Source organism: Gopherus flavomarginatus, chromosome 1, assembly GCF_025201925.1.
Source record: "Gopherus flavomarginatus isolate rGopFla2 chromosome 1, rGopFla2.mat.asm, whole genome shotgun sequence".
NCBI classification, from domain to species: domain Eukaryota; kingdom Metazoa; phylum Chordata; order Testudines; family Testudinidae; genus Gopherus; species Gopherus flavomarginatus.
In genome coordinates, this window is record NC_066617.1 from 199,595,096 (window position 1) to 199,617,836 (window position 22,741).

The 22,741-nt window shown below is 40.2% G+C and overlaps 1 protein-coding gene across 1 annotated transcript; it reads right to left on the reverse strand.

Annotated features, from left to right (window-relative positions):
- Positions 1-5,215: 5,215 nt before the first annotated feature.
- CCT8 (chaperonin containing TCP1 subunit 8) lies at positions 5,216-22,721 on the reverse strand. The gene is made up of 15 exons (XM_050962854.1): positions 22,570-22,721; positions 19,453-19,543; positions 18,612-18,691; positions 16,742-16,891; positions 16,252-16,432; positions 14,717-14,778; positions 12,812-12,949; positions 11,239-11,417; positions 9,462-9,528; positions 9,290-9,377; positions 8,762-8,877; positions 7,618-7,689; positions 7,375-7,539; positions 6,769-6,888; positions 5,216-5,515 (listed from the first exon to the last, which is right to left on the reverse strand). Exons 1-15 carry the CDS (start codon positions 22,627-22,629, stop codon positions 5,438-5,440), a joined length of 1,647 nt encoding a protein of 548 aa, XP_050818811.1. The 5' UTR covers positions 22,630-22,721; the 3' UTR covers positions 5,216-5,437.
- Between the last annotated feature and the right edge of the window lie 20 nt (positions 22,722-22,741).

Below are 22,741 nucleotides of genomic sequence, written 5' to 3' on the forward strand. Positions count from 1 at the left end.
GCATAATCTTCGTAAAGGCAGTTTGCATGGCCAAGCTTTATCTTAAAATTTGGACTTTTTTATTACTTGAGATAGAATCTACTGCTTATAGAATATCACTTCTCACTTTGACTGTGGATCGTATACTGTTCAGAAAAACTTGTCAAGCTAATTTAGTAGTAGTAATGCAATGGATCAACTTTCATCTCAGCTCCAATTTCACTCAGCTTGGGTTTGAGTGAACAAAAATTGTTGCCATCTAATCACTCTATAGTGGATTCTGTAAAATGTGTTCACTTGACTTTTATCTGATGTCAGTTACTATTGATAGCAGTCTGAGCCTGATGATGGAATGGATATAGAACTGAACTTTGCTGTGTTCAGCAGAGCACAGCATCAAAGAGGAGCTAACGAGCAGAAAAGGATTAAACATCTACTGTAAATGTTCTGAGATCAGCATCCTAGTGGGCCAGGTGTGGTACAAACATAGTAAGTAGATAGTATCTATGCTGAAAATCTAGACAGGTTGGGAGGGGAAATATAGGCACAGAAAAGTGAAGGTCACACAACTGGCTTGTAATTGGGCAGGGAATATAATAAAGGGTTGACTCCCAACCCAATATCCTACATGTTTAACTAGGATACCTTATTGACTACAGCATTGTAGGCCAAAAGCTGTATGCTTCCTTGACGAGTATATAGATGCTATTTTGGATAGATCATAGAATAGGGGCTCAGGCCCTATGGTTTGACTTTATTTACCCCTCAAGTTTTTCAAGCAAAAAGCAATGTGTGGAAAATGTAGTTTATTGAGATTTTATGTACCACAACCACGTACCTTAATTTCTTAATGGATTTGTATACACAGCAAGTAGAGTTAGGCTCTGCCCTCTTGAGTAGAGTGCAGAAAGACTACTAGGCCTGTACCACAGAAATACTTAACATCAAGCATTGATTGCGTCTTTCTAGGGAATAGAGCCTTTTCATTTTAAAAGAGGAAGGTTCTTGGCTAGGTACCTCACATAAGATCTCCACTCCTGTATATGTTCAGTTTCATGGCAAAACTAATGTGAAAGTTAAAAGTAGTCAGCCCATATCTAAAATTAACAGCAAGTGAAACAGCCAGCACAAAAACACATTGCTTATCTGGCTATGCTGAAAGGAGGACAGGAGGCATTTGATGTGGGTTTAATTAGGCTTCAACTTTATTATTAGAGTGGAACTACCCTGCAGATAAACGTGGGGTTACCTGCATGGTACACTGTTGTTCCATAATTACCCAGGGGGCTTTCACCAGCTCCCTATTTTTTCCCTCCAGCAAATCGATTACTGGGACCTTATCATACTTGGAGTGGGGGGCTTCCACCAGGTCCCTCCAACCAGGGCTGGATTAAGATTATGAGGGGGCCTAAGGCTAATAGGAGGGAAGGGCCAGGCCTAAGTATGAATTACATCTTGCAAAAATTTTTTTGAAATCATCAAACATTTATCTACGTACATATTATTTATATAAAATTAACAAGTCTGTTCTACTCTCACTACGCTCAATTCTTCAAAGATATACTTCTGAGTAAGAGGTAGCATGAGGGATGCTACGCTGTCCTCTTAGGCCTCATTCCTCCTAGGTAGTGGAGTGCTCATCTGTATGGGGATGAACACTGCAACATTCCCCATCCTGCTCATCTCTTTCAACCTTTGCTTCTACCCTCAGCTCTCCACATGGCACAGTGCAAAGCCAAGCCCTGCAGGTGTTTCCCCCAAGCTATGGCCTCTACACCCCATACCATCTCTCTGGGAGGCAGCCAGCTTTTAATATGTGTTAAAAAAAAAAAAAAAGCCACTCAGGTGTAAAATCCGCTGAAGTAGTAGTGAGAAAATTACGTTGGGTGGCATTGTATTTTAGGCTGTCTTGCTCTGAAAAGTGCCTCCTGGTGTTGCACTAGCTGAGGACAATGAATGTTTTCAAATTGAACCCAAATATTACTTGTGGGATGATACCCAGTTTGTGTAATTAATCTCCAGTGATTCACCACATCAGGCCATTCTGTCACCAAGCTCTTCTACAATTAGAATCATAGGACTGAAAGGGACCTCAAGAGGTCATCTAGTCTGGTCCCCTGTACTCATGGCAGGACTTAAGTATTATCTATTCTAGAATGTGTGATCAGCAGCTCTGACGTGAGGTTTTTTTAGGCATGAGTTCTGAGTGCACCAGCCCCTTATGTTTGCATTTGTTAAGCTTTCTGTAAGAAATAGGTAACATCTAGAAGTGACACAGATCTTTAGATGGTTGCCCAGTCATAATATTTAGCACTTGTGTAGTATGTTGACTTTTCAAAATCACTATACAAACATTAAACCATCTAAAGCCTTTCAGCTTTTGAATGACTAGTAATTGACAGATCTGTTCCCTGTTGTGTTCTCTGCCCACCTGAATAAAAATACTTCATTGAAAATCAGCATCTTAAAAGAATGATTAAGAATCTTTCAGAAGAACAGTCCTACCACAGCTACTGTAGTGACACCCTTGTTACATTAGGTCTGGTGTTTAAGGCTGGGGTAGAATAGAGATTTTTGTTTTGTTTGCATATGTAAATCAAGCAGACCTTGTTCATTTTTTTTCCCCTTAAAGTGCTCAGAGTTTATGGGATGAAAGTGAAGATACTGCTCATACCAGGAGTGAAAAAGCAGAAGGAACCAAAATCTATTCTTGGGCAAAAATCTGTTCTCCCTAAAGTCAATAAGGCTACTTAAGTGTCAGCAGGAATTGGCCTGTGTTCTTATTCCTTTCTCCAATCACTCAGATTGCATATGTACCCTACATTTTCCACTTAGGAAAGAAGTTAGTGTGAGTTGGGGCAGAAAAATGAGGACTAACTTCAGATTTATTTAGCTTTAAGTCTTTGGAATGAAACTCAAAAGAAATCAACTGTGAGGTACTTATGGATTGAACTGTTAGAGAACTAGCAAATGGACAGAATCTGCCTTTAGCCTGTTCATCCAGTCTTTCTATCATAGCCTGTTAAGAAATGGATTTAAATCCTTGAGAGAGGAGGGAGAAAACTACAACATTGTGTGTTGAGCTTCCTCCAGTCCTTTCGCAACCTTTTAAAAGTACAAAGATGTGTTGGCCTGTGGAAGTAGGCTGAGCATAAGGAAAAAACTTAGTTGCCTGTGCATCCCCGTATAGAAAAATACATCACAGAAAAAAATTGGGATTCCTTTTGATTTTTAATACAGGTCAATACAGTATCTCTCAGTGCATCATAAATCTGAAGCTCCTCAGTGGAAGGTACTGTAAATGTTAAAGTACTGGTATCCAGAATGGGGGGGGGGGGGGGAGAGGGAGAAATAAACATAGGGAAGGTTTTACTTTGTATAGTGACCCATCCACTCTATCTTTATTCAAGCCTAATTTAATTTTATTTTCCTCCCTGTTCCTCACAACTTCTTGTTAACTGCTGCAAATGGACCATTTTGATTACCACTACAAGAAGTTTTTTTCCTGTCCCGCTGGAAATAGCTCACCTTAACTGATCACTGTCGTTCGTGTGTGTATGGTAACACCCACTGTTTCATGTTGTGTGTGCGTGCATGCATGTGTATATATATCTTCCTACTGTATTTTTCACTGCATGCGTCTGATGAAGTGGGCTATAGCCCACGAAAGCTTATGCTCAAATAAATGTTAATCTCTAAAGTGCCACAAGTACTCCTGTTCTTCAAGTGAAGATGTGGCTCTTAAGCTTGTAGTTAAGAGACTTTCACAAAACCTGAGACCAACCACTGTTTCCATTTTACAGACCAGTCAGCTTAACTTCAGTACCTGGAAATATAATGGTGCAAATAACCAATCAGTCTGTAAACACCTAGAAGATAATTAGTTCAGTAACATTTAACATGGATTTGTCAAGAACAAATGTCATACCAACGTAATAGCTTTCTTTGACAAGGTTACAAGCCTTGTGGTTTGTGGGGATGGGGGAGGATGAGAGCAGTAGATGTGGTATATCTTGATTTTAAGGCTTTTGATACTGTCCCAATGACCTCAAACTAGGGAACTATAATCTAGCTGGAGCTACTATAAAGTGGGTGCATAACTGTTGAAAAACCATTCTCAGAGTAATCACCAGTGGCTCACACTTAAGCTGGAAAGGATATCAAGTAGGGTCCTGCAAGGATCAGTCCTAGGTCCAGTTCTGTTCAATATCTTCATAAATTATTTAGATAATAGCATAGAGAGCACACTTAAAGTTTGCAAATACCAACCTGAAAGAGTCTGCAAGTGCTTTGGAGGACAGAATTACAATTCAAAATGAAGTAAACAATTAAATTTGATTAGGACAAATGCAAAGTATTCTGTTTAGGAAGGAACAATCAATTGCACACAAAGAAAATGGAAAATGACTGTCTACGAAGAAATACTGCAGAAAAGGATAGCTGGGGGTTATAGTGGATCACAAGCTAAATATGAGTCACCTTTAACACTATGGCTAAAAAAGCAATCATTCTGGGATGTATCAGGAGTGTTGTGAGCAAGACAAGTAATTCTTCCACTCTACGCAGATAAGGCCTCATCTGCAGTCCAATTCTGGGTGCCACATTTTAGGAAAGATGTGGACAAATAGGAAGAAGTGCAGAGAAGAGCAACAAAAATGATTAAAGGTCTAGAAAACATGACCTATGAGGAAAGGCTGAAAAAACTGGGGTTGTTTAGTCTGGAGACAAGAAGACAGAGGGATATAAGTTTCAAGTACATAAAAGGTTACAGGGAGGAGGGTGAAAAATTGTTCTCAACCTCAGGATAGGGCAATGGGCTTAAATTGCAGTAAGGGAGGTTTAAATTGGATGTTAGGAAAAACTTCCTGTCAGGGCAGTTAAGCACCAGAACAAATTATCTAGGGAGGTGGTGGAGTCTCCATCATTCAAGGTTTTTAAGAACGGGTGTGACAAACACCTGTCAGGAATGGTCTAGTTATTTCTTAGTCCTGCCCTGAGTGCAGGCGATGGGACTAGAACACCTAGGGAGGCCACTTCTAGTTCTACACTTATGAGTCTATGACGACATCAGTAAAATGGTGCATGTTTAACTATAATTTCCCCAAATTGTGATTAAAGATTGTTAATGGTATTTAAGGTTTATTTGTTTTCATACACAGGGAAACAGAAGCTGTAGAGAGATTCAAAACAAATTGTTCCTTTAACCAATATAGGTAATTAACACTCAAAAGCAACATGTGTGAAAGTTCATTTTATTTAAGGCTGCAAGTCTAATAGGACAAGTTAACAAATTGAGTCTTTTTATATTGCAAGTTCATTTATTGAAATTATAGTGGTACTGCACTCTTTACTGGATACAGTTTCATAACTTAAGGTGAGGGAGAAAACATGTCAGGCCCCAACTGGAGTATTACAAGTTGCATACAATCCTAGTGCACTCAAAGTACAGTGAAGCTGTTCATTCACTTTGGTCATCATCCCAATCTTTCTTTCCTGACGGAGGTTTGGGCCCACCAGCTGGTTTTGCCATGATGATCTTGGGGAAAAATTAATTAGGTTAGATAACACTCACTTTGGACTTTTCCTTTCTATAGCTTGAGACATGCAGTTTGAGCAGCTTATGCAGATCTGTTACTTTTGTACATTTTAACAGACAAGCTTTTACCAGAGGGTGTGTCCCATATTTCTGCAAATATATTGCAAGTTGGCACATCATAAAATGCTGTTTTCCCCAATACAATTTCAGTATTCCCTCAGTTACCTTTTTTTAAAAGGGAGAGGGGGATTCAAGCTGTATACTTTCACATCTAAGGAAGATCTGTTTACTATCTAGCTAGTGTGTCAGATAGTGACTGGGTTACTAAACACAATGCAATATATTACAGGAAGTGTTTAAAGATAATCTGTAATGCACAAAATCTGAATAAACTGAAAATTTATTTTAAATCCCTGACATCAGGATTTCCCAGCATAAGCAGACTTCCAAAAATGCCAGCTACAACTCGCTCAAGTAGCACTGCAAAATTAATTTCTGTAAATAAAAGAAATCACTACAGCACAGCAATCTGCCATAAATCGTATTTCAAACAAGTTGTTAAAAAGATTAAATTGCTCACACACATGCCCTTGAAAGCCTACAATACATATTAGCTCTGTGCTGAGTGTGGATACATTCATGCAACAGCTGTCTCTCAACTCAATATAACAAATACCACCAGATTTTACAGCTTGCTATTTTACAGGTTCATCTTTCCGTTCATCCATAGCCCAGTGTCTTTGTTGTTTAGGGGCTTTTGGACCGCCTGCTGGTTTTGCCAGAATAATCTACAGAAGTTTTACATGCATCATACACATTTCTGCTAAAGTTCCATAAAATACGAAGTCATTAAACTATCCAGAAAAGCCTTCAGCGCATTCCTTCCATTTTATTGTACAAGATGCATTTAAAATATAGATGTGGAAGGTGTTTTTTTTTTTTAAAATACATACTACACATTTTCTTTGAGACAGTTACACGCTCATACCTGTGAAATTAAGAGCTACCAACTATGGGTCAGGTTGTAAATCCAATATGTATGGATCTCAATGATATGGCACCTTGCCTCACCTTTCCAAGATCTGAATCTAGCAATATGGTCATCAATAATATATCCTGGTTTCACAAAAATAAACTGATTTAAGGTCATCAGTTTACTTTTTATAGCATGTATTCCTGACATGTATAAAGAGGTCTCAAGTTAACTCAGAAGTTTGAAATCACTGTCTCCCAAAATCATATCTTCAACTCACCTGATCTACTCTGAGCACAGTCACTGCAGCATTTGTAGCCAGCTTAATACCCCAGTGTTTTCCAAGATATGTGTCTAACACACCAGTTTCCAACATATCCTTTACAGCTGCAGTTTCAGCCTGTCAGAAAAAAATATGAACATTGTTCAAAGTTTCACAGCACCAGATTTTCCTACCTTATTTCAAAAACTCTTCTACCTTTGTAAGCCTAAACACCAACAGCCACGCCCACCAAATGGTAATAAAATGACTGTCCTGATTTTATCCCCTTTCCTCCAAATAAAACATTCATTTGAGCAACTTTTAGAAATGTGAACCGAATCATAAGTGGAATTATCTGAGCAACTGTCCAAGAACATATCCTCACTTCTCACATACAACCATTGTGTATGTAGTAGTGAAATTTGTCTACTGAAGAACAAGACATCCATTCTCATGGTAGACTAAGCTGTTTGTCTAGCTCACTGATTAATATATTGTTCCAATTACTTTAAAGCTGAACACCTAAAATCTAGAACATAATTTATATCCTTAGGTATTTTATGTGGAGTATTTTTTTGCACAGAACCAAGTATTTTGGCAGGCATAATGTATGACATCATTTACCTCAATATCAAATCCAACATTTTTGTTGCCTTCTTGGTGCACTGCATAAAGGTTGGAGAGAACTTCATTGGCCTTTATTCCTGAATTTTCTGCTAGTGCTCGAGGAATGGCTTCAAATGCCTCAGCAAATTTCTTGATAGCATACTGGTCAAGCCCAGGACATGTCTAAAGCAAAGTTTGAAAACTGTTTAATATTTTAAAGGAAGAGAAATGGATGAAGCAAGAGGAAAACACATTATTTACCTCTCCATAAGATGCGATCTGCTTGGCCAACTCAATCTCTGTTGCACCACCACCAGGAACAAGACGTTTATCCTGTGAACAAAACCCCACAAGATACATAGTTATAAATGCAAAGCGGTTTGAGGTAGTTTTGTTTTAAAGTAACCTGATTAGATTTTTAGTTTCTAGAACTAATTTCTGCCTTCATAAACAGATATTTTTCTTGGTAGAACATTACACAAGTGCAGAAGTGGCACTAATTTCAAAAAGTGAGGCATTTTATTAGTATGACTAAAGGTAAAAATCTAGCATCTATTATTTCTAAATGTCTTTTAGTAAAATAATGAACTTTTCCTAAACAACTAAATGGAAGTGGTAAGAGTAAATTTGTTTTTAATCTCAACTGACAACATGACTTGTTGGGAAAAATAGGAAAGGCATGGATGTTAATACTGCTCCTCAGCCAATCATCTATTCTGGGGAGTCATCATGGAAGAGGCAGAATAAAAACTGCAAGGGACTTAGACCTGGACTCAAACGGTGGCAAAGTTGAAAGTTTAACATCTGATAGTTTCCAAAAGCTTCATGTTTTCTAGCCTGTATTCACACTGAGGATTCCCCATCTTATTTTAAAATCAGTATCTTAATTGCACAGTTTAAAGACAAAACTTTTGGAACAGACTAAGTTGTCCTAATTTATGAACTAAATATTTTTGTACAGTATCTAAGCATATTTAACATCCTTATCACCAATGATAGATACCAAGATCCAGATTTGCTGCTGCTCTCAGTTTCCAATAGGGAAGGCAGGAGGTTGGGAAAAATGGTCCACAGAGTGCCACTTATTCACGGATTTTCTGGCCAGGGTGGAGTTTAGCTCTGCCAGCTTGTATTGGTCTCAAACAGTCCATCTTCAGTGACAAGATGATCTAAGCACAGTGCACTCGGGCCACAACCCATCTCCTAACTCCAGGGCTGCATGAGTGGCATAGGAATCAATTACACACCCGCTCTTTGACCACTGGAGATTTCCCCCATGCTGAGGACATACAAGTAGTTTCTGCATTCCAAGTGACAGAAGGGAGCAAAGCATGCCATAAAGTCTTGACATAAATATCTTGGTCTACAGCTGTTTTAAACAGAGAAGTATATTCATTTTACTCACCCTAGTGAGTACTTTGAAAGTATTAACACCATCATCTATAGCTCTCTCTATGTCATCCATTAGATTGTCTGTAGATCCACGGATTACTATGGTAGAAATGGCACCATCTTCCTTTTCTGTTAAAGACAGACAGACTTTATTCTCTAGAAAACATATTAAGATGTAGAACATTTATAAGGCTACGTCCAGACTACCCACCGTATCGGCGGGTTAAAATCGATTGCTCGGGGATCGATATATTGCGTCTCATCTAGACGTGATATATCGATCCCCGAGCGCGCTTATATCGATTCCAGAACTCCATCAACCCCAACGGAGTTCCGGAATCGACAGGGAGAGCCGCGAACATCGATCCCGCGCGGTGAGGACGGGTGAGTAATCCGATCTTAGATATTCGACTTCAGCTATATTATTCACGTAGCTGAAGTTGCGTATATAATATCGATTTCCCCCCCGTAGTGTGGACCAGCCCTAAGTAAGGTTCTAGTCATGGCACAGAACCATGATCTCCTATGAATAGAAACATACCATGCTTAAACACAACTACTTGTGTATCCCCAACCTCCGACAAATAAACACTGTCACAGTGACCCATTTCTTCTAGTGTAGGTGGAATCTGGAAAAAGAAGCACAAGTCAGAAAAAGATTCCGTTCATACAAAATAAATATCTCCACTGATACTCATCTGCAAACGGCATACCAATTTGGGAAGAGCAGTAGCGCCAACAGTTTTACACAGCCTCCTGAGATCCCATTTTGAGTTCAACCTTTAAAAAAAAAAAAAAGGAGTACCTTTTAGTACATGTTTCCAAGAACAATTTGAAGTTTATATTAGTTTGCATGTAAAAATAAAGGTTTCCTCCATAATTTGGCAGTTCTATGTAATATTATCATAATTAGTTTAGTGGTATCGACTACAACACTACCATGGCATCAACCCCTTTAGTGCATTTCTGCAGTTGCTACTCTATGGTTACAGGAATTCAGTGCTATTACTACAGACACTGAAGTAGTAATTTTTTATTTTTAAGCACTGTTCACTAGGAATCAAATTTTTTTTTTATATCTGTCTAGCACTTTGAAAGTTTAACTATTAATCCTCAACATCTTTGTGACAGAGGAATAGCTAGTATCTCCATTTTACTAATGGAGAAAATGAAGTTTAATAAGTTTAATGCTCAAGGTTACTAGGCCAACATCTGGTCTGCTGTATTAAACCATGTTTCATCTCAAATAACCTCATGGGATCAAAATACTGTTTCTCTGAACATGTTACAACTTTTTTGAAGTGTCACTGATTCTGTTTTGTAAACAGAAGAGTACCTTTTACCTGCACAAGCCTTTTTGAGAGGATCAAAATATGAAAATTTAACACTAGCTGTTATGTCTTTTTCACGGGGCTGTCCTACTTTTAATAATTATACCTATACTCAAAAATGTTCATTTTTATAAACTGAATTTTAGTGCCCATGGAAGATGCTTATTAACAGTCCCAGGGAAGAGTTCTTCCATTAATCCACTACCTATATTGTTTAGACTTCTGCACACCACTACATACTCTGACTTGGAGGAACCACCATTGTGATAGCCCTACTTCTATGCACTCTAACCACTTTACTAAAATCACTAATGTGTCTTTTTAGAATATTTGATTTTGTTGACTGGAAAATTATTTTCAAATGATGACTATATAGACAATGCAACCATTACGCAAAATACGGAGTTTTGGTAAGGTGCAATCCATTATCAGGAAACCTCAAACTATGTTTGGTAACAGACGCACCCTAATCGTAACTAACTTAATAGAGACTCAATTTCACCCTCTACTGGATGAAAAATAATCATCCACATTAGGTAAGAATGTTTCTATTACAAATACCTTTGTATTCTGAGGACTCTGAAGAGACAACAGCAAGTACATCTCGACCCTAATATAACGCTGTCCTTGGGAGCCAAAAAATCTTACGTTATAGGTGAAACCGCATTATATCAAACTTGCTTTGATCCGCCGGAGCGCACAGCTCCGCACCGCCAGAGCGCTGCTTTACCGCATTGTATCCAAATTTGTGTTATATCGGGTCGCGTTATATCGGGGTAGAGGTGTATGGTATGTATAGGTCGGGGTAGGCAACCTATGGCACGCGTGCCTGAGGCGGCACGCAAGCTGGTTTTCAGTGGCACTCACACTGCCCGGGTCCTCACCATTGGTCTGGGGGGGGGCTCTGCATTTTAATTTAATTTTAAATGAAGCTTCTTAAACATTTTAAAAACCTTATTTACTTTACATACAACAATAGTTTAGTTCTATATTATAGACATATAGAAAGAGACCTTCTAAAAACATTAAAATGTATTACTGGCACGCAAAACCTTAAATTAGAGTGAATAAATGAAGACTCAGGACACCACTTCTGAAAGGCTGCCGACTCCGGTATAGGTATTGACATTTAAATTGTTTGTACCATTTTAATCCTTACCTGACTAACATAAGGTTGTATTTATTGGCATAATGAAGTGCCATATCTGCCACTTTGCCACCTGTTACTACAACATTTGCACCAGCATCAGCAATTGCTTTGACTTGCAGATCCATTAGATTTTCTTCTCCCTTGCTGAAATTCCTAAGTTCGTCAGCATTTTTTATCAGTACAGTGCCCTATCAAAAGGAAACATTTTTCAATTTACAAAACACATGCATATTGTGCTTAGAGGTTTTACATGACATTTTAAACCAAAATGAACTTGCCCCTCTCCTGTTCACCACTTCAACTCATGCTACTTTATCACTATTCCTCAAGTAAAAGCATGAGTGAAATGGGTCAGATACTAAATTGCAGGTCAGCAAGCTCTGGACCACCAGGAGAGAAATTTCACAGTTGAAAATCCTCTTTCAGGAATGCCTTAGTTTCTTGTCCAGAGTTCAGATACAGGAACTGTTCATATCTGTTCCTGTAGCTGCTCAAGTGTCAAGACAGTGCTTCCAAAAACAATACTAACCATACAGAATTTTACATACACAGAAACCATCCTAGCTGCCAGTTTACTTCTAGAGTTCAGTGTGATTTATGGAGAATGAGGTGTAATATCCTCCACATGGCTAGCACCAAGTGACCAGCCACATTCTGCACCAGCAGCAGCTTCTATATGGTCTTCCAGGGTAGCTCCACAACACATCATACTAATTTACTCTAGATGTCAAGTAGGCTTATCTCGCTCTGGCAAGAGGAAAGTCACAACCATCCTCTCCAGACACAGGTGGAAAGATGTTTCCAGCTACCACTGTTATCTTTAAAATCTAAGGAAGGCTTTACGGAGGCAAAGAAACAGTAATGTCCCATTTTGAACAAAAAAGATGGATTGCCATCATCCACATGCTCATGTCAGTGCAGTCTAAACCATCTACTTCTTTTGACAGCCTTACATTGGACAGAAGGGTGTGATGAACACCACCACTTTGCACACCGGACATGAGTTCTCAGGGGAGCTATACTTTTGCTCAACACTATCCTCTAGGATTTTTCAAAAGGAAAGAATTGAGTCACTGCAATGCAGCTCCATTCACCTCTACCAGAGTCTATAACTTTTCAGGTAATTTTGTCAACCACCATGATGTACTATAGGTATCTGCAATTAAGTCAGTTAATTAATTTGCAATTAAATCAAATGTCATATTAAACAACCTAGTAGAGCAAACTACTGTGTGTTGGACACAGAAGAGTATCTTGAGCCTTAAACTCTATTTTGACTCAAATTATATTTGTATGCTAACGTTTTGTGTTATCTGTCAGTGGTCTCAAGAACAGTTTGAAAATGCATCTGCTCAAAGAAAAACTTCATATTAAAGTTAGAGAAAAATATGGTTTAGACAGCTATGATAGAAAACCCTGAACTTCATTTTAACATAGAAGCTCAAGTCCCCTATTAAAAAAAGTTGTCACTGTCACCAACTGTCAAGGATATTTAAAGTTAATATAAACCTCAGAATAATACAGACCAAGAACTGCATATGTACATACATTGCTATGGGACTTCTTTAGGGCACCTACATACCTTAGTTTCAGTTATCATGCCATCAAAAGGACAGGAATACACAGCTATTTTGGCATCTTTGACAGAAGTAACATCTCCTTCAGTTTCTTTTTTAAAAACCATACCATGCAGGACTGAAGAGGCAGAGATACCAGAACCCTAAAGAGAATAAAGGGGACAGATAAAAATCACATTTCAGTACACCAATCCAGTACAATAAAGCTACACTTGCTCTTTTAAAAAAGGAAGTCTCACGTTTGAACGTGCTTAGACATGTTTCTATTCCAGGATAAGGAGAAAACACTACACTGATTTAGGAATAATGAATATTCTTCTCTAGAAACACACAGCTGAAGATTTATTCCATGGCAGTAACTATTAGAAATTTATAGTGATCCCTTTTTTTGCTCCCAGTCAGGGAGAAGGATTAACAAGAAAGAAGCTGAGGGGGAGCACAAGTTTAGCCCAACCTGTCATCCTTCCTGAGGTCTAATATCCCACTGACAGAGTAAGAACAACAGGATCAGGCCCTTAAGGTTCTGCATCCTCCCCTACCCCAGCCTGAACATATGGGTTGCATTTTAATTGAAGATACGATTACTGAAAACATATTGGTTGAGCTTTTAGCTCTTGAAGCTGATTTGTTTAACGACCAAATACTTAAAGAGTTCTGCCCCTGAAGACTACAGGCAATTCAGCTCTTAGGCCAAATACCTCACAGAAAATATCTTGAAACTAGGAATGCCAGAGTTTGGTAAAAATAATATATTTGAATGTGCTATAACAATATATCTGCATTACTGAAGCCGTGTCTCAATCTATCAAAAATAAAAACAATCTTAAAGCCTAGCCTGGGTGAAGGACAACAGAAATAACATTTTAAGTGAGCTATTTTCATTACAGTTATCTAATACAGTAACAGGAATACCAGAATTTATTCATGGGGGATTTCTGCGCAAGTGCAGAACTGATATCCCCTGCAGATATTCCCCCCCTCCCTCCTCACAAAATAATTGATTCTGACAGGGAGGCAAAGAGAAGCCATGAGAGGGGTCACACTGCAATTACACGTTTCACCCACCAGGGGCTGATATGGTGCCAGAAGAGAGGGCAGCCAGCTGCTGAGAGGGAGGAGGCAGAGGCTGCCTTCCTCAAAGTGCCGTGCCCACACGACCAGGTTAGGAGGCACAAGGTATGGGGGGACAAACAGAGTGGGGCACATGGGGATGCTGGGGACTCACAAATTGGGATTCAGAAGGGCTAGTGAAGGTATAGGAGTTAGTGGGGTAACAACATTAACCCAAGGGCTGAATGGGAGTGAGGGTACAGGGCCAAATGGGGATATGCCTGGCTGAACGGGGAGTGGGCGTGCAGGGACAAATGTGCCTGACTGAGAGAGTCAGTGTCTGCGTAAGGGATGCTCCCCAACTCCCTAACAATCCCTCCCACCCCCCTGCAAAAAACCTGTTCCATTCTTCTCCCACTCACACCCAATAACCTTCCAGGTTCACTCCCAGGGCTCCTTCCCAGCTATTACTTCCCTCCTGCTCAGCTCCTCCGTTGCCACTGACTCCCGCAAGCTTTCACACTGCTTCTGAGTGTGGCAAAAATGTTTTTGAATTGTAGTTTAAATGAATTACTACTCAAAGTTCCATATTTAATATGCCTAGAAAGAAATCTATTTGTCAAATATTTCCTGAATCTTTTTTTGTTGTCAGTTCAAACATACTTGCTGACAAGTATTGTGAAATAAATTACCAAAATAATTGAAACTGGCGTGATTATATTGTGTTATTTTGACAAATAAAATATGCAGAATTTTGAAGAATTTTTAAATATTGTGCGCAGAAGTTTTAATTTTTTGGTGCAGAATTCCCCCAGGAGTAAGAATTAGTCATGCTTTAGTGAAAAAAGTTCATAGCTTACCAAGATTTTGCATACTCTGATGCTGTCAACATTGAAATAACCAGAATTAGGAAGAATAGATACTGTTTGAGAAAAGAAACATGTATTATATAATTTAAGAGCAAAGTACAAATGTGACACTACAAAATCATATGCATTGTTTATATAGAAAATACTGCATTAATAAGATATTTAGTTTCAAAAGTCTTTAAACAAATAAAGAGATCAAGAAATGAACTGCCAAATTTTACATCAGCAGGAAAACAGTTACCCTCCTCGATGATCAGTTATAGATAAGTATAGAAAGCGGAACTCTTCTCTGTGAAATAGGAGTATCTGGCCAACAAGAGAACACAAATCAAAGAAGCCAACAGATTAAGTTTAGCCTGTGCCCACTTACGCTGAATTTGGCACAGAGTATTTTGAGGAAAAATTTGCACTAATGATGAGAGTTGTATTCTTGAGCTCTAAAAGATGGAGAGCTCTGTAGCCGGGTGGACCCCTACTCCTGCCCTGAAGGGCTTACAACAGCCCAGGAGAGAGCTGTGGCTGGGGCAAGAAGCCTGGGCTGATTAGGGAAAGTAGGTTCAGCTGTGGCCATGCCCTAATCAGGCCCAGCTGGCCCCTAAGAGAGGCAGTAAGCCAGAAGCCCAAAAAGTCTCCCTCTGCCTGTAGAAGGAGAAGGGCCTGGCTGCAGGGAGTTAGACCCAGGGTACCTGAGTGGAGCAGGGCTGGGGAAAGGTACAGGAGCTGGGGAGCACCTGCCTGGAAAGCCCCAGGCTGCAGCCTAGCATAAGGTGAAGAGGTACTGGGGGTTGCAGAGGGCAGCCCAGGGGCAGGCAAAGGCAGCAGATCCAAACCCCTTTGCCTATGATGAGTGGCTGATACTGCAGTATGCCCTAGTGAATGGAGGCTAAATAAAGACTCGGCAGTCGCTAAAACTGAGGCAGAGTGGGGATAGTGGGTTGGGGGTTCCCCAGGGAGGGAAGACCCAGATTGGTGGGGTACTGCCAGGGGCAGCACCTCAGTTAAAAGAGGCACTGGGGTTCAGGGAGGGACTCTGGGCCAGAGGACAGGCAGATCACTAGTCTGCAGAGGGCGCTCCGGGCTGGCAGTGATCAGTAATTCCCAAGGACAACCAGCAGGAGGTGCCGCAGGGGTGAGTCTGCACATCTACAAGCTCTATATAACAAAACTCACGACCATCACACTTAGATTAAGTCATGCATTTAAGAGCATGAGTGCAACTGCAAAGATGAAAATAAATTTTCATCTTGAAAATGTATGTCTTGCTAGAAAGGCATTTGGACTAACCACAGCTGGGCCACAATGACCATGAAGAGAATTCAGTGGGTAAGAGGAAAAGAAATACCACCTCCCTCTCTCCCTTGCCCCCAAAGGCTTGAGACCTGATATATTTAGCTCATTTAGCCTAATACATGAATAGCTGGCAATGCCTTTCACCTATGATGTGAACACTTGAACAACATAACAAAGATTAAAAACAAGCTTGTATTCAGTTTAGATAAATACAAGATGCAAACTTGTTTACTTACCACATGCCTGAGCAATAAGCTTTGCCAGGAAGATTTCATTGCCATATTGTTTACTCATTACTGAAGTGTGCAGCAAAGATGCCACTTCTTCAACATCATGCAGATTCTTTGCAGAACGGCATACTAAGTCAGGAAGAATTTCTAGGGCTTTCTTGCAAGCTTTTTCATAACCTTCTATCACCTATAATGCAAATGACAAAGTTCAGTGACATTCTAACCTCCTCCACCTAACTGTACATTCATGTTCACTATGTTTCCTTCTGAAAAAGAGTCACAAAGTATCAATGCATACATTATTTATATACTGTCATTTGAAAGTTGACTAAAGGGAGCAACTCAAAAGGGATGGCGATCATCAAGTAATACATTCCAATATTCAAGATTATTACAGATGTGATTAAGTAATACACAACCCAAGGTCACTGATTAACCCGTATTAGTTATCATCTACCAATGTTCATGCAGCATGAATATTAAATTAAGCACATGCCTCTGAAACTGAAAGTCCCATCCTCAGAAGTTCCTCTGCTAGCTCAAGAAGGGTTCCAGCAAAAACAAGGACAAAGTTTGTTCCATCTCCAACTTCTTGCTCTTGCATATGGGAAGCCATTACAATCATTTTTGCAGCAGGGTGTTGGACCTGTTAAAGGAGTTAAGACATATTAATTTAACTGTTAATATCCCAGTTAGTCAACTTTAAAAGTATATACCCCTAAAGTTCTTTGTTTGTATCAAATATAAACTCCTTTTTGGTTGAAAATCTGATCTAAAATTAATCAGGATTATGAACTAGATGGGGGGGGGAAAGCAAGTTAAACAGTAAATTACACAATAAACAAGAGTATAAGATATGAAAATTGCAAGACTCTGGAATACTGCTGTGGGGTTAAGACACTTAATAGAAAAAAGGCACTTCCTTTCTTCCCCACTTCTAACTGACAGCTGCATTATTTTTATGGGATACCAGTGTGGCCTTACAATCACACAAGTAGATTACCTTAGACTTTCAACTTACCTTGTCAAGATAAACTTCAAGCAACACTGAGTTTTGTGTATACATATATACACAGTTGATCAGCTCTAAGATACACTTAAATAGCAAAAATGGCAGCTCTTCCGTCTTCCAATAAACAATTTAATAGATAAGTGCTTTATTTATTCTTGTATATATTTATAGCTACAATTACGGTGTCTAAGCCATGGTGAGATGCAAGATTGATTATAATAAGCAATTAAGACTCCTGTATTTAAGAACTCTACTGAAATTTTACAGTACTGAAAATACTGGAAAAACAAGTCTAACCGTGCATGTAAATATAGATTAAAAATATCTAATTAAAAAAGCAGTAAATACATTTTCTTAAACACTTCTGCTGTGTTTGTTCACTTGCTAATTTTAGAATTCAATCATTTATAAGGGTCCCCTGTTTAAAGTAAATTAGGAAAGTTCTATTGCAGTGACACTCAGACCTCAGTGGTTCAGGAGCCAAATTAACAATCAACATCACCCAAAAGAGCCATAATAGTGTGCATGCATTGTTTATTTACTATTTTTATATATTCTCACAGCAAAATAACTGATCAAGTATTATTTTATCGACTACAATTGGTTAATAACATAGTAAAATAACCTGACTGGTTAATGATATTACAGCACTGTGGATTAATATCATGTGCTGCAAAGAGCCGCAGGAGACAAACTGAAGAGCCACTTGTGGCTCAGGAGCCTTAGCCTGAGTATCACTGTCCAGCAGCATACACACAACATTATCCATGGGTTGACACAGAGGTATCACACAATTGAGTTTCTATTTAACTGTTGCAGCAAATGACGTGTCATCTCAGCTTCTGCACAATTCTATTAACTTTCTCATTGCAGGATAATGTCACATCCCCAACATCCCTAAAACCGAAAGTGAGAATTCTACGCAGGTAGAGGGACATGTGAATGTTGGCACCAACAAGAAATTAACATTGCACTTATTTCTCTTAAACAGGAGTCTTCCACAGAAGATGTTAGCAATTACAATCCATGTCTCTTTCATTCCTAAACTCTACTCCTATTTTGAGGAGGAAGAGAGGTAAATACTAATAATAATATTCAATAATCAAAGTGTCTTTGCAGCAGGGCCTGTCACTACTAGAGCTCTGAAAAGCCCTTCTATTTTTTTTTGTCTGTTGTGTGTATATTTTCTACACTCCTCTCAGGATCCAATTATGAATTGGATAATTTAGAAACTGTGGCCCTGATCCTACAAACTTACCCTTATTAATAAAACCGAGTAAAAGTCTTAGATGTTGAAATAAACTTTAGCTAGTTGTGTGCAAGTAAAAATCTTTTAACATGAAAAAGCACTTACCTCCAACTCCCTTAAGATAGTTGCGGCATCGTTTGTCACAAAAAGCTTCTCAAGGTGATTGATAACCATTTTGTTCATTCCTAAATGATAAAAAGCTTATCAATTCTTATTTTACACAACTGTAAATACTTTACAGTGTGAATTGGTGTTATTTGGTTAATTCCTCTCATCTCATGCAATCGATGGACTATTTTTGTTCTTCATATGAAAGTATTTATAAACAAAGCAGTTTACCATAATCAGTTTCCTCTGTAAAGAAGTGGTTTGGGATATTTTGACCGTCATAATTTTTAGCCCTACAAACATTTGTAAATTTGGATTGAGGAACCTGTGAGACCCCTCTCTTCTGAAACAAAGTTTTGAAGTTACATTAAGGGGATACTAACAATTTAAACCAAATTAGTTTTTTGTAAGCCTATTCTTACATAATTTAAGATTACTAACAAAAATGTACCAGCACAATCTGTTTTTCAGTTTACTTTGTGCATTTGATAGTGCAGTGCGTAGTCAGGTTAACCATACCCCCTACAGAGTCAATGTTTCTTCACCTTCTGTGATCTTTCACATAGCAGCAAATAGGACAAACAAAAATTAAATTACGACAATGATGATAATTCTACAAAAACAGACTTGAGGACTCAGAGGCAGGTATGGTACATTAAACTTTTTTTTAAAAAACTGATCAGACTGAAAATTCTCCTTTATTGAAATCATGTGACTAAAGACTTTTATGACTGAAGTTTTACCACAAACAATGGAATAGTCATTCTTCAAGAAAAACAAATATAGCTTCTTTGTACGTAAGCATTACAATAAACAGTATAAAATTAGAGAAAGTTACCATTTGGTCCAAGAGCTGTACGGGTGGTTTGGGCAAGCTCCTTACATGCCTGTATGTTCCTAAATACAGCTTCTTCTAATCCTGAAAAATGCTACCCAAAAAAAACCAAACAAAGAAAAAAAGTTTATTGCTTAGAATCGAAGGTTCTAACAAAAAAAGAATTACAGTCATTTGTCATTTCACAGCCAGGATGAAATGCTGGCTCCACTAAAATCAATAGCAAATCTCCCACTGAGTTATTTTGGAGTGAAATCCTGGCTGCACAAAAGTTTAAACAAAAATTCAATCCTCTTTCAAAAACAGTGACAAAGAAGCTAACATACACTGGCTCTCACCTGCAGAGTTTAGCAACTAAAGCAAATTTATGAATATGAAAGAGGAAAGTTGGGTCAACACTCAACAGACTGAACACCATAAGTCTGTCCAAGTAAATCAGTGACTTCTGGTGAGGTTATGGACTTATGGAGGGCATGACAAATGTCCTCCACACCTACTTGCCTGAGAAAAATTTATGCACCATCATTCCCATCAAGACCATACCCCCAAAGTTATACCATTTACACCACTCCCACATCAGTAAGTCAACTATACCCCACAAGATAAATAATTTCAAACTCCCTCCCACATACACCTCTACCCGATATAATGCTGTCCCCGGGAGCCAAAAATCTTACCGTGCTATAGGTGAAACTGGGTTACATCGAACTTGCTTTAATCCGTCAGAGTGCGCGCACACATACACACCCCCAGAGCACTGCTTTACCATGTTATATCCAAATTTGTGTTATATTAGGTCGCATTATATCAGGGTAGAGGTGTACATACATCCCTTTGTAAATTCAGAGCTCCTGCTATCAGTTAATAAATCATGTCTCCTTTCTCACACACCTCTGCAAAGTTCATCTGGGTGCCCTATAAAAGTCCCAGAGAAAGGTCTGTTTATCAAGCTCTCTCACAACTTCAGGAAAGGTAGAAGCAGCTCCAGCTGTTCTGTTCCTCTGTCTCTTCTTGTTAAAGGAGAACCAGCACCTGTGCCATCTTGTTTCCCCTTATCTCCTCTCCTTTCTACAAGAGTTCAGCAGCTCCTGCAACTATTCCCTACCTCCAACTAATCTCTTGTGAATAAAGAAAAGCATAAAGTTCCCTCAGCGCTTGCGTCTCCCATTCTCCATCCTGTTAAGCAGCAGTGCTCAGAAACCTCTGTTGCTTTCTTCTCCCTTCCAGAGAAGGAATCAGGAATAACTTGTTCCAGAGGTGGCCAGCCTGAGAAGGAGCCAGAATTTACCAATGTACACTGCCAAAGAGCCACAGTAATATGTCAGCAGACCCCTGTCAGCTCCCCCTCTCTCTCCACACCTCCCAATCGCTGTTTCGGGGCATGCAGGAAGCTCCGGGGGTAGAGAGAGGAGTGAGGGCATGGCAGGCTCAGGGGAGGACAGGAAAGGGGTGGAGTGGGAGCAGGGCCTGTGGCAGAGCAATGAGCACCCCCCGGCACACTGGAAAGTTGGCACCTGTAGTGCCAGCCCCGGAGTCAGTGCCTATACAAGGAGCCGCATATTAACTTCTGAAGAGCCGCATGTGGCTCTGAAGCCACAGGTTGGCCACCCACACCTAATCCCTCTCTGTCCATTTATTTGAGCAAAGCTTCTATTCTCCTAGGAAGGTTTGTCAACTCCTGCCAAAATGCATGTTAAATATATTAATTCAATGTTGAGTGTAGTATTGTACTAAGCATTTTGCTTCTCTAGAATTTTTTTTGTATACAGTATAGTAAGAATAGACTGATATGAGGTCATTCCTTGGTAACAGGGGTGAGTTAATTTATTAGCATTTGCATTCCACAGCTGGGGCTTGTCTGTGCTAAGCACTGTGGGGATATATATCAAAACAATTCCTTTCCCAAACAGCTTGCAATATAGAAAGCCAAGGAACCTACACAGGGTGAGGGATCAGAGTCTCAATAAAAACAGAGTTGTGGTTGAATGGCCTGACAGCTGCTCAAATTACCCACTGTCAGTTGCCTAGTGCTTTGGGGGCATTATTGTTAAAACTTTCATAGACTCCAAGGCCTCAGAAAGGACTTTTTTGTATCTGTAGATTATAGGCCATAGAATTTCCCCACAATAATTCTTAAATCATATATTTTAGAAAAACATCCAATCTTGATTTTAAAATGGCCAGTGGCGGGAAAAGGTCACCAGAACTCTTGGTAAATTGTTCTGATGGTTAATTACTCTGTTAAAAATGTACATCTTTCAATTTGAATATCTAGTTTCAATTTCCATCCATTGGATCATTTTATATCTTTCACTGCTAACCTGAGGAGCCCATTATTAAATATTTGTTCTCCCTGTAGGTACTTTTAGATTGCAATCATGTCACTCCTTCACTTTCTCTTTGTTAAGCTAAAAAGACTGAGCTCTTTCAATCTATCACTATAAGGCATGTTTTTCTAATCCTTCCTGTGGCTCTTCTGTGAATCCTCTCCAATTTGTCAACATCCTTCTTGAGTTATGGACACCAGAATCGGGCACCAGATTGCAGTGGTGGTCACAGAGCTACAAATACCTCACGCTCCTACTCCCCTATTGATGCATCCCAGGATTACAGCAGCTCTTTTGGTCACAGCATCGCCCTGGGAGCTCCCATTCACCTGCTTGTCCACCACAGGGCACAGCTGCTCTCCAGGGCAGAGGGGGACTCAGGCAGGAACGGGAGCGGGTGACGCCGCTCGGGACGGCTCCGGAGGGGAAGGAGGCGAGGCCACCTACGGGTCCCGAGCGGCGCGAACCGGGGTCGGGAACCCTGCAGCCGGCTCGGCCCCGCCCGGCCCCTTCCCAGGGTGCAGCTGCGGGCCCCGCCGGCAGCCTCCAGGGCGGCCACGCGCGAACCCCCGTGGAGCGGGACACGCAGACAAGGGAGGAGGTGCTGCCCCGAGCCCGCATCTCGTGGCCGGAGCCCCCTAGTCGTCCGAGGGGGCGGGGCACCGCGGACACGACAGGCCCCGCCCTCCTCAGCGCGTGGAGCCGCAGGGTCCAGCCCGGGCTGCGCTTCTGGAAGCTTCTCCGGCCCGGCCCCGGGGGCGCGCGGGGACCCCAGGCCTGGCCCCGCTCTCACCTTGGCGCCTTCTTTCAGCATCTGGGCGAAGCCCGGGGCCTTGGGCACGTGCATCGCCATGTCCGCTCGGGGCAACACGCCGGCCACGCGCCGCGATGCACGAGCTGAACCACGGGAAACGGGAGAATAGAGGGAGCCTGCGCGCGCAACTCACAAGCACCTCCCCTGGCGC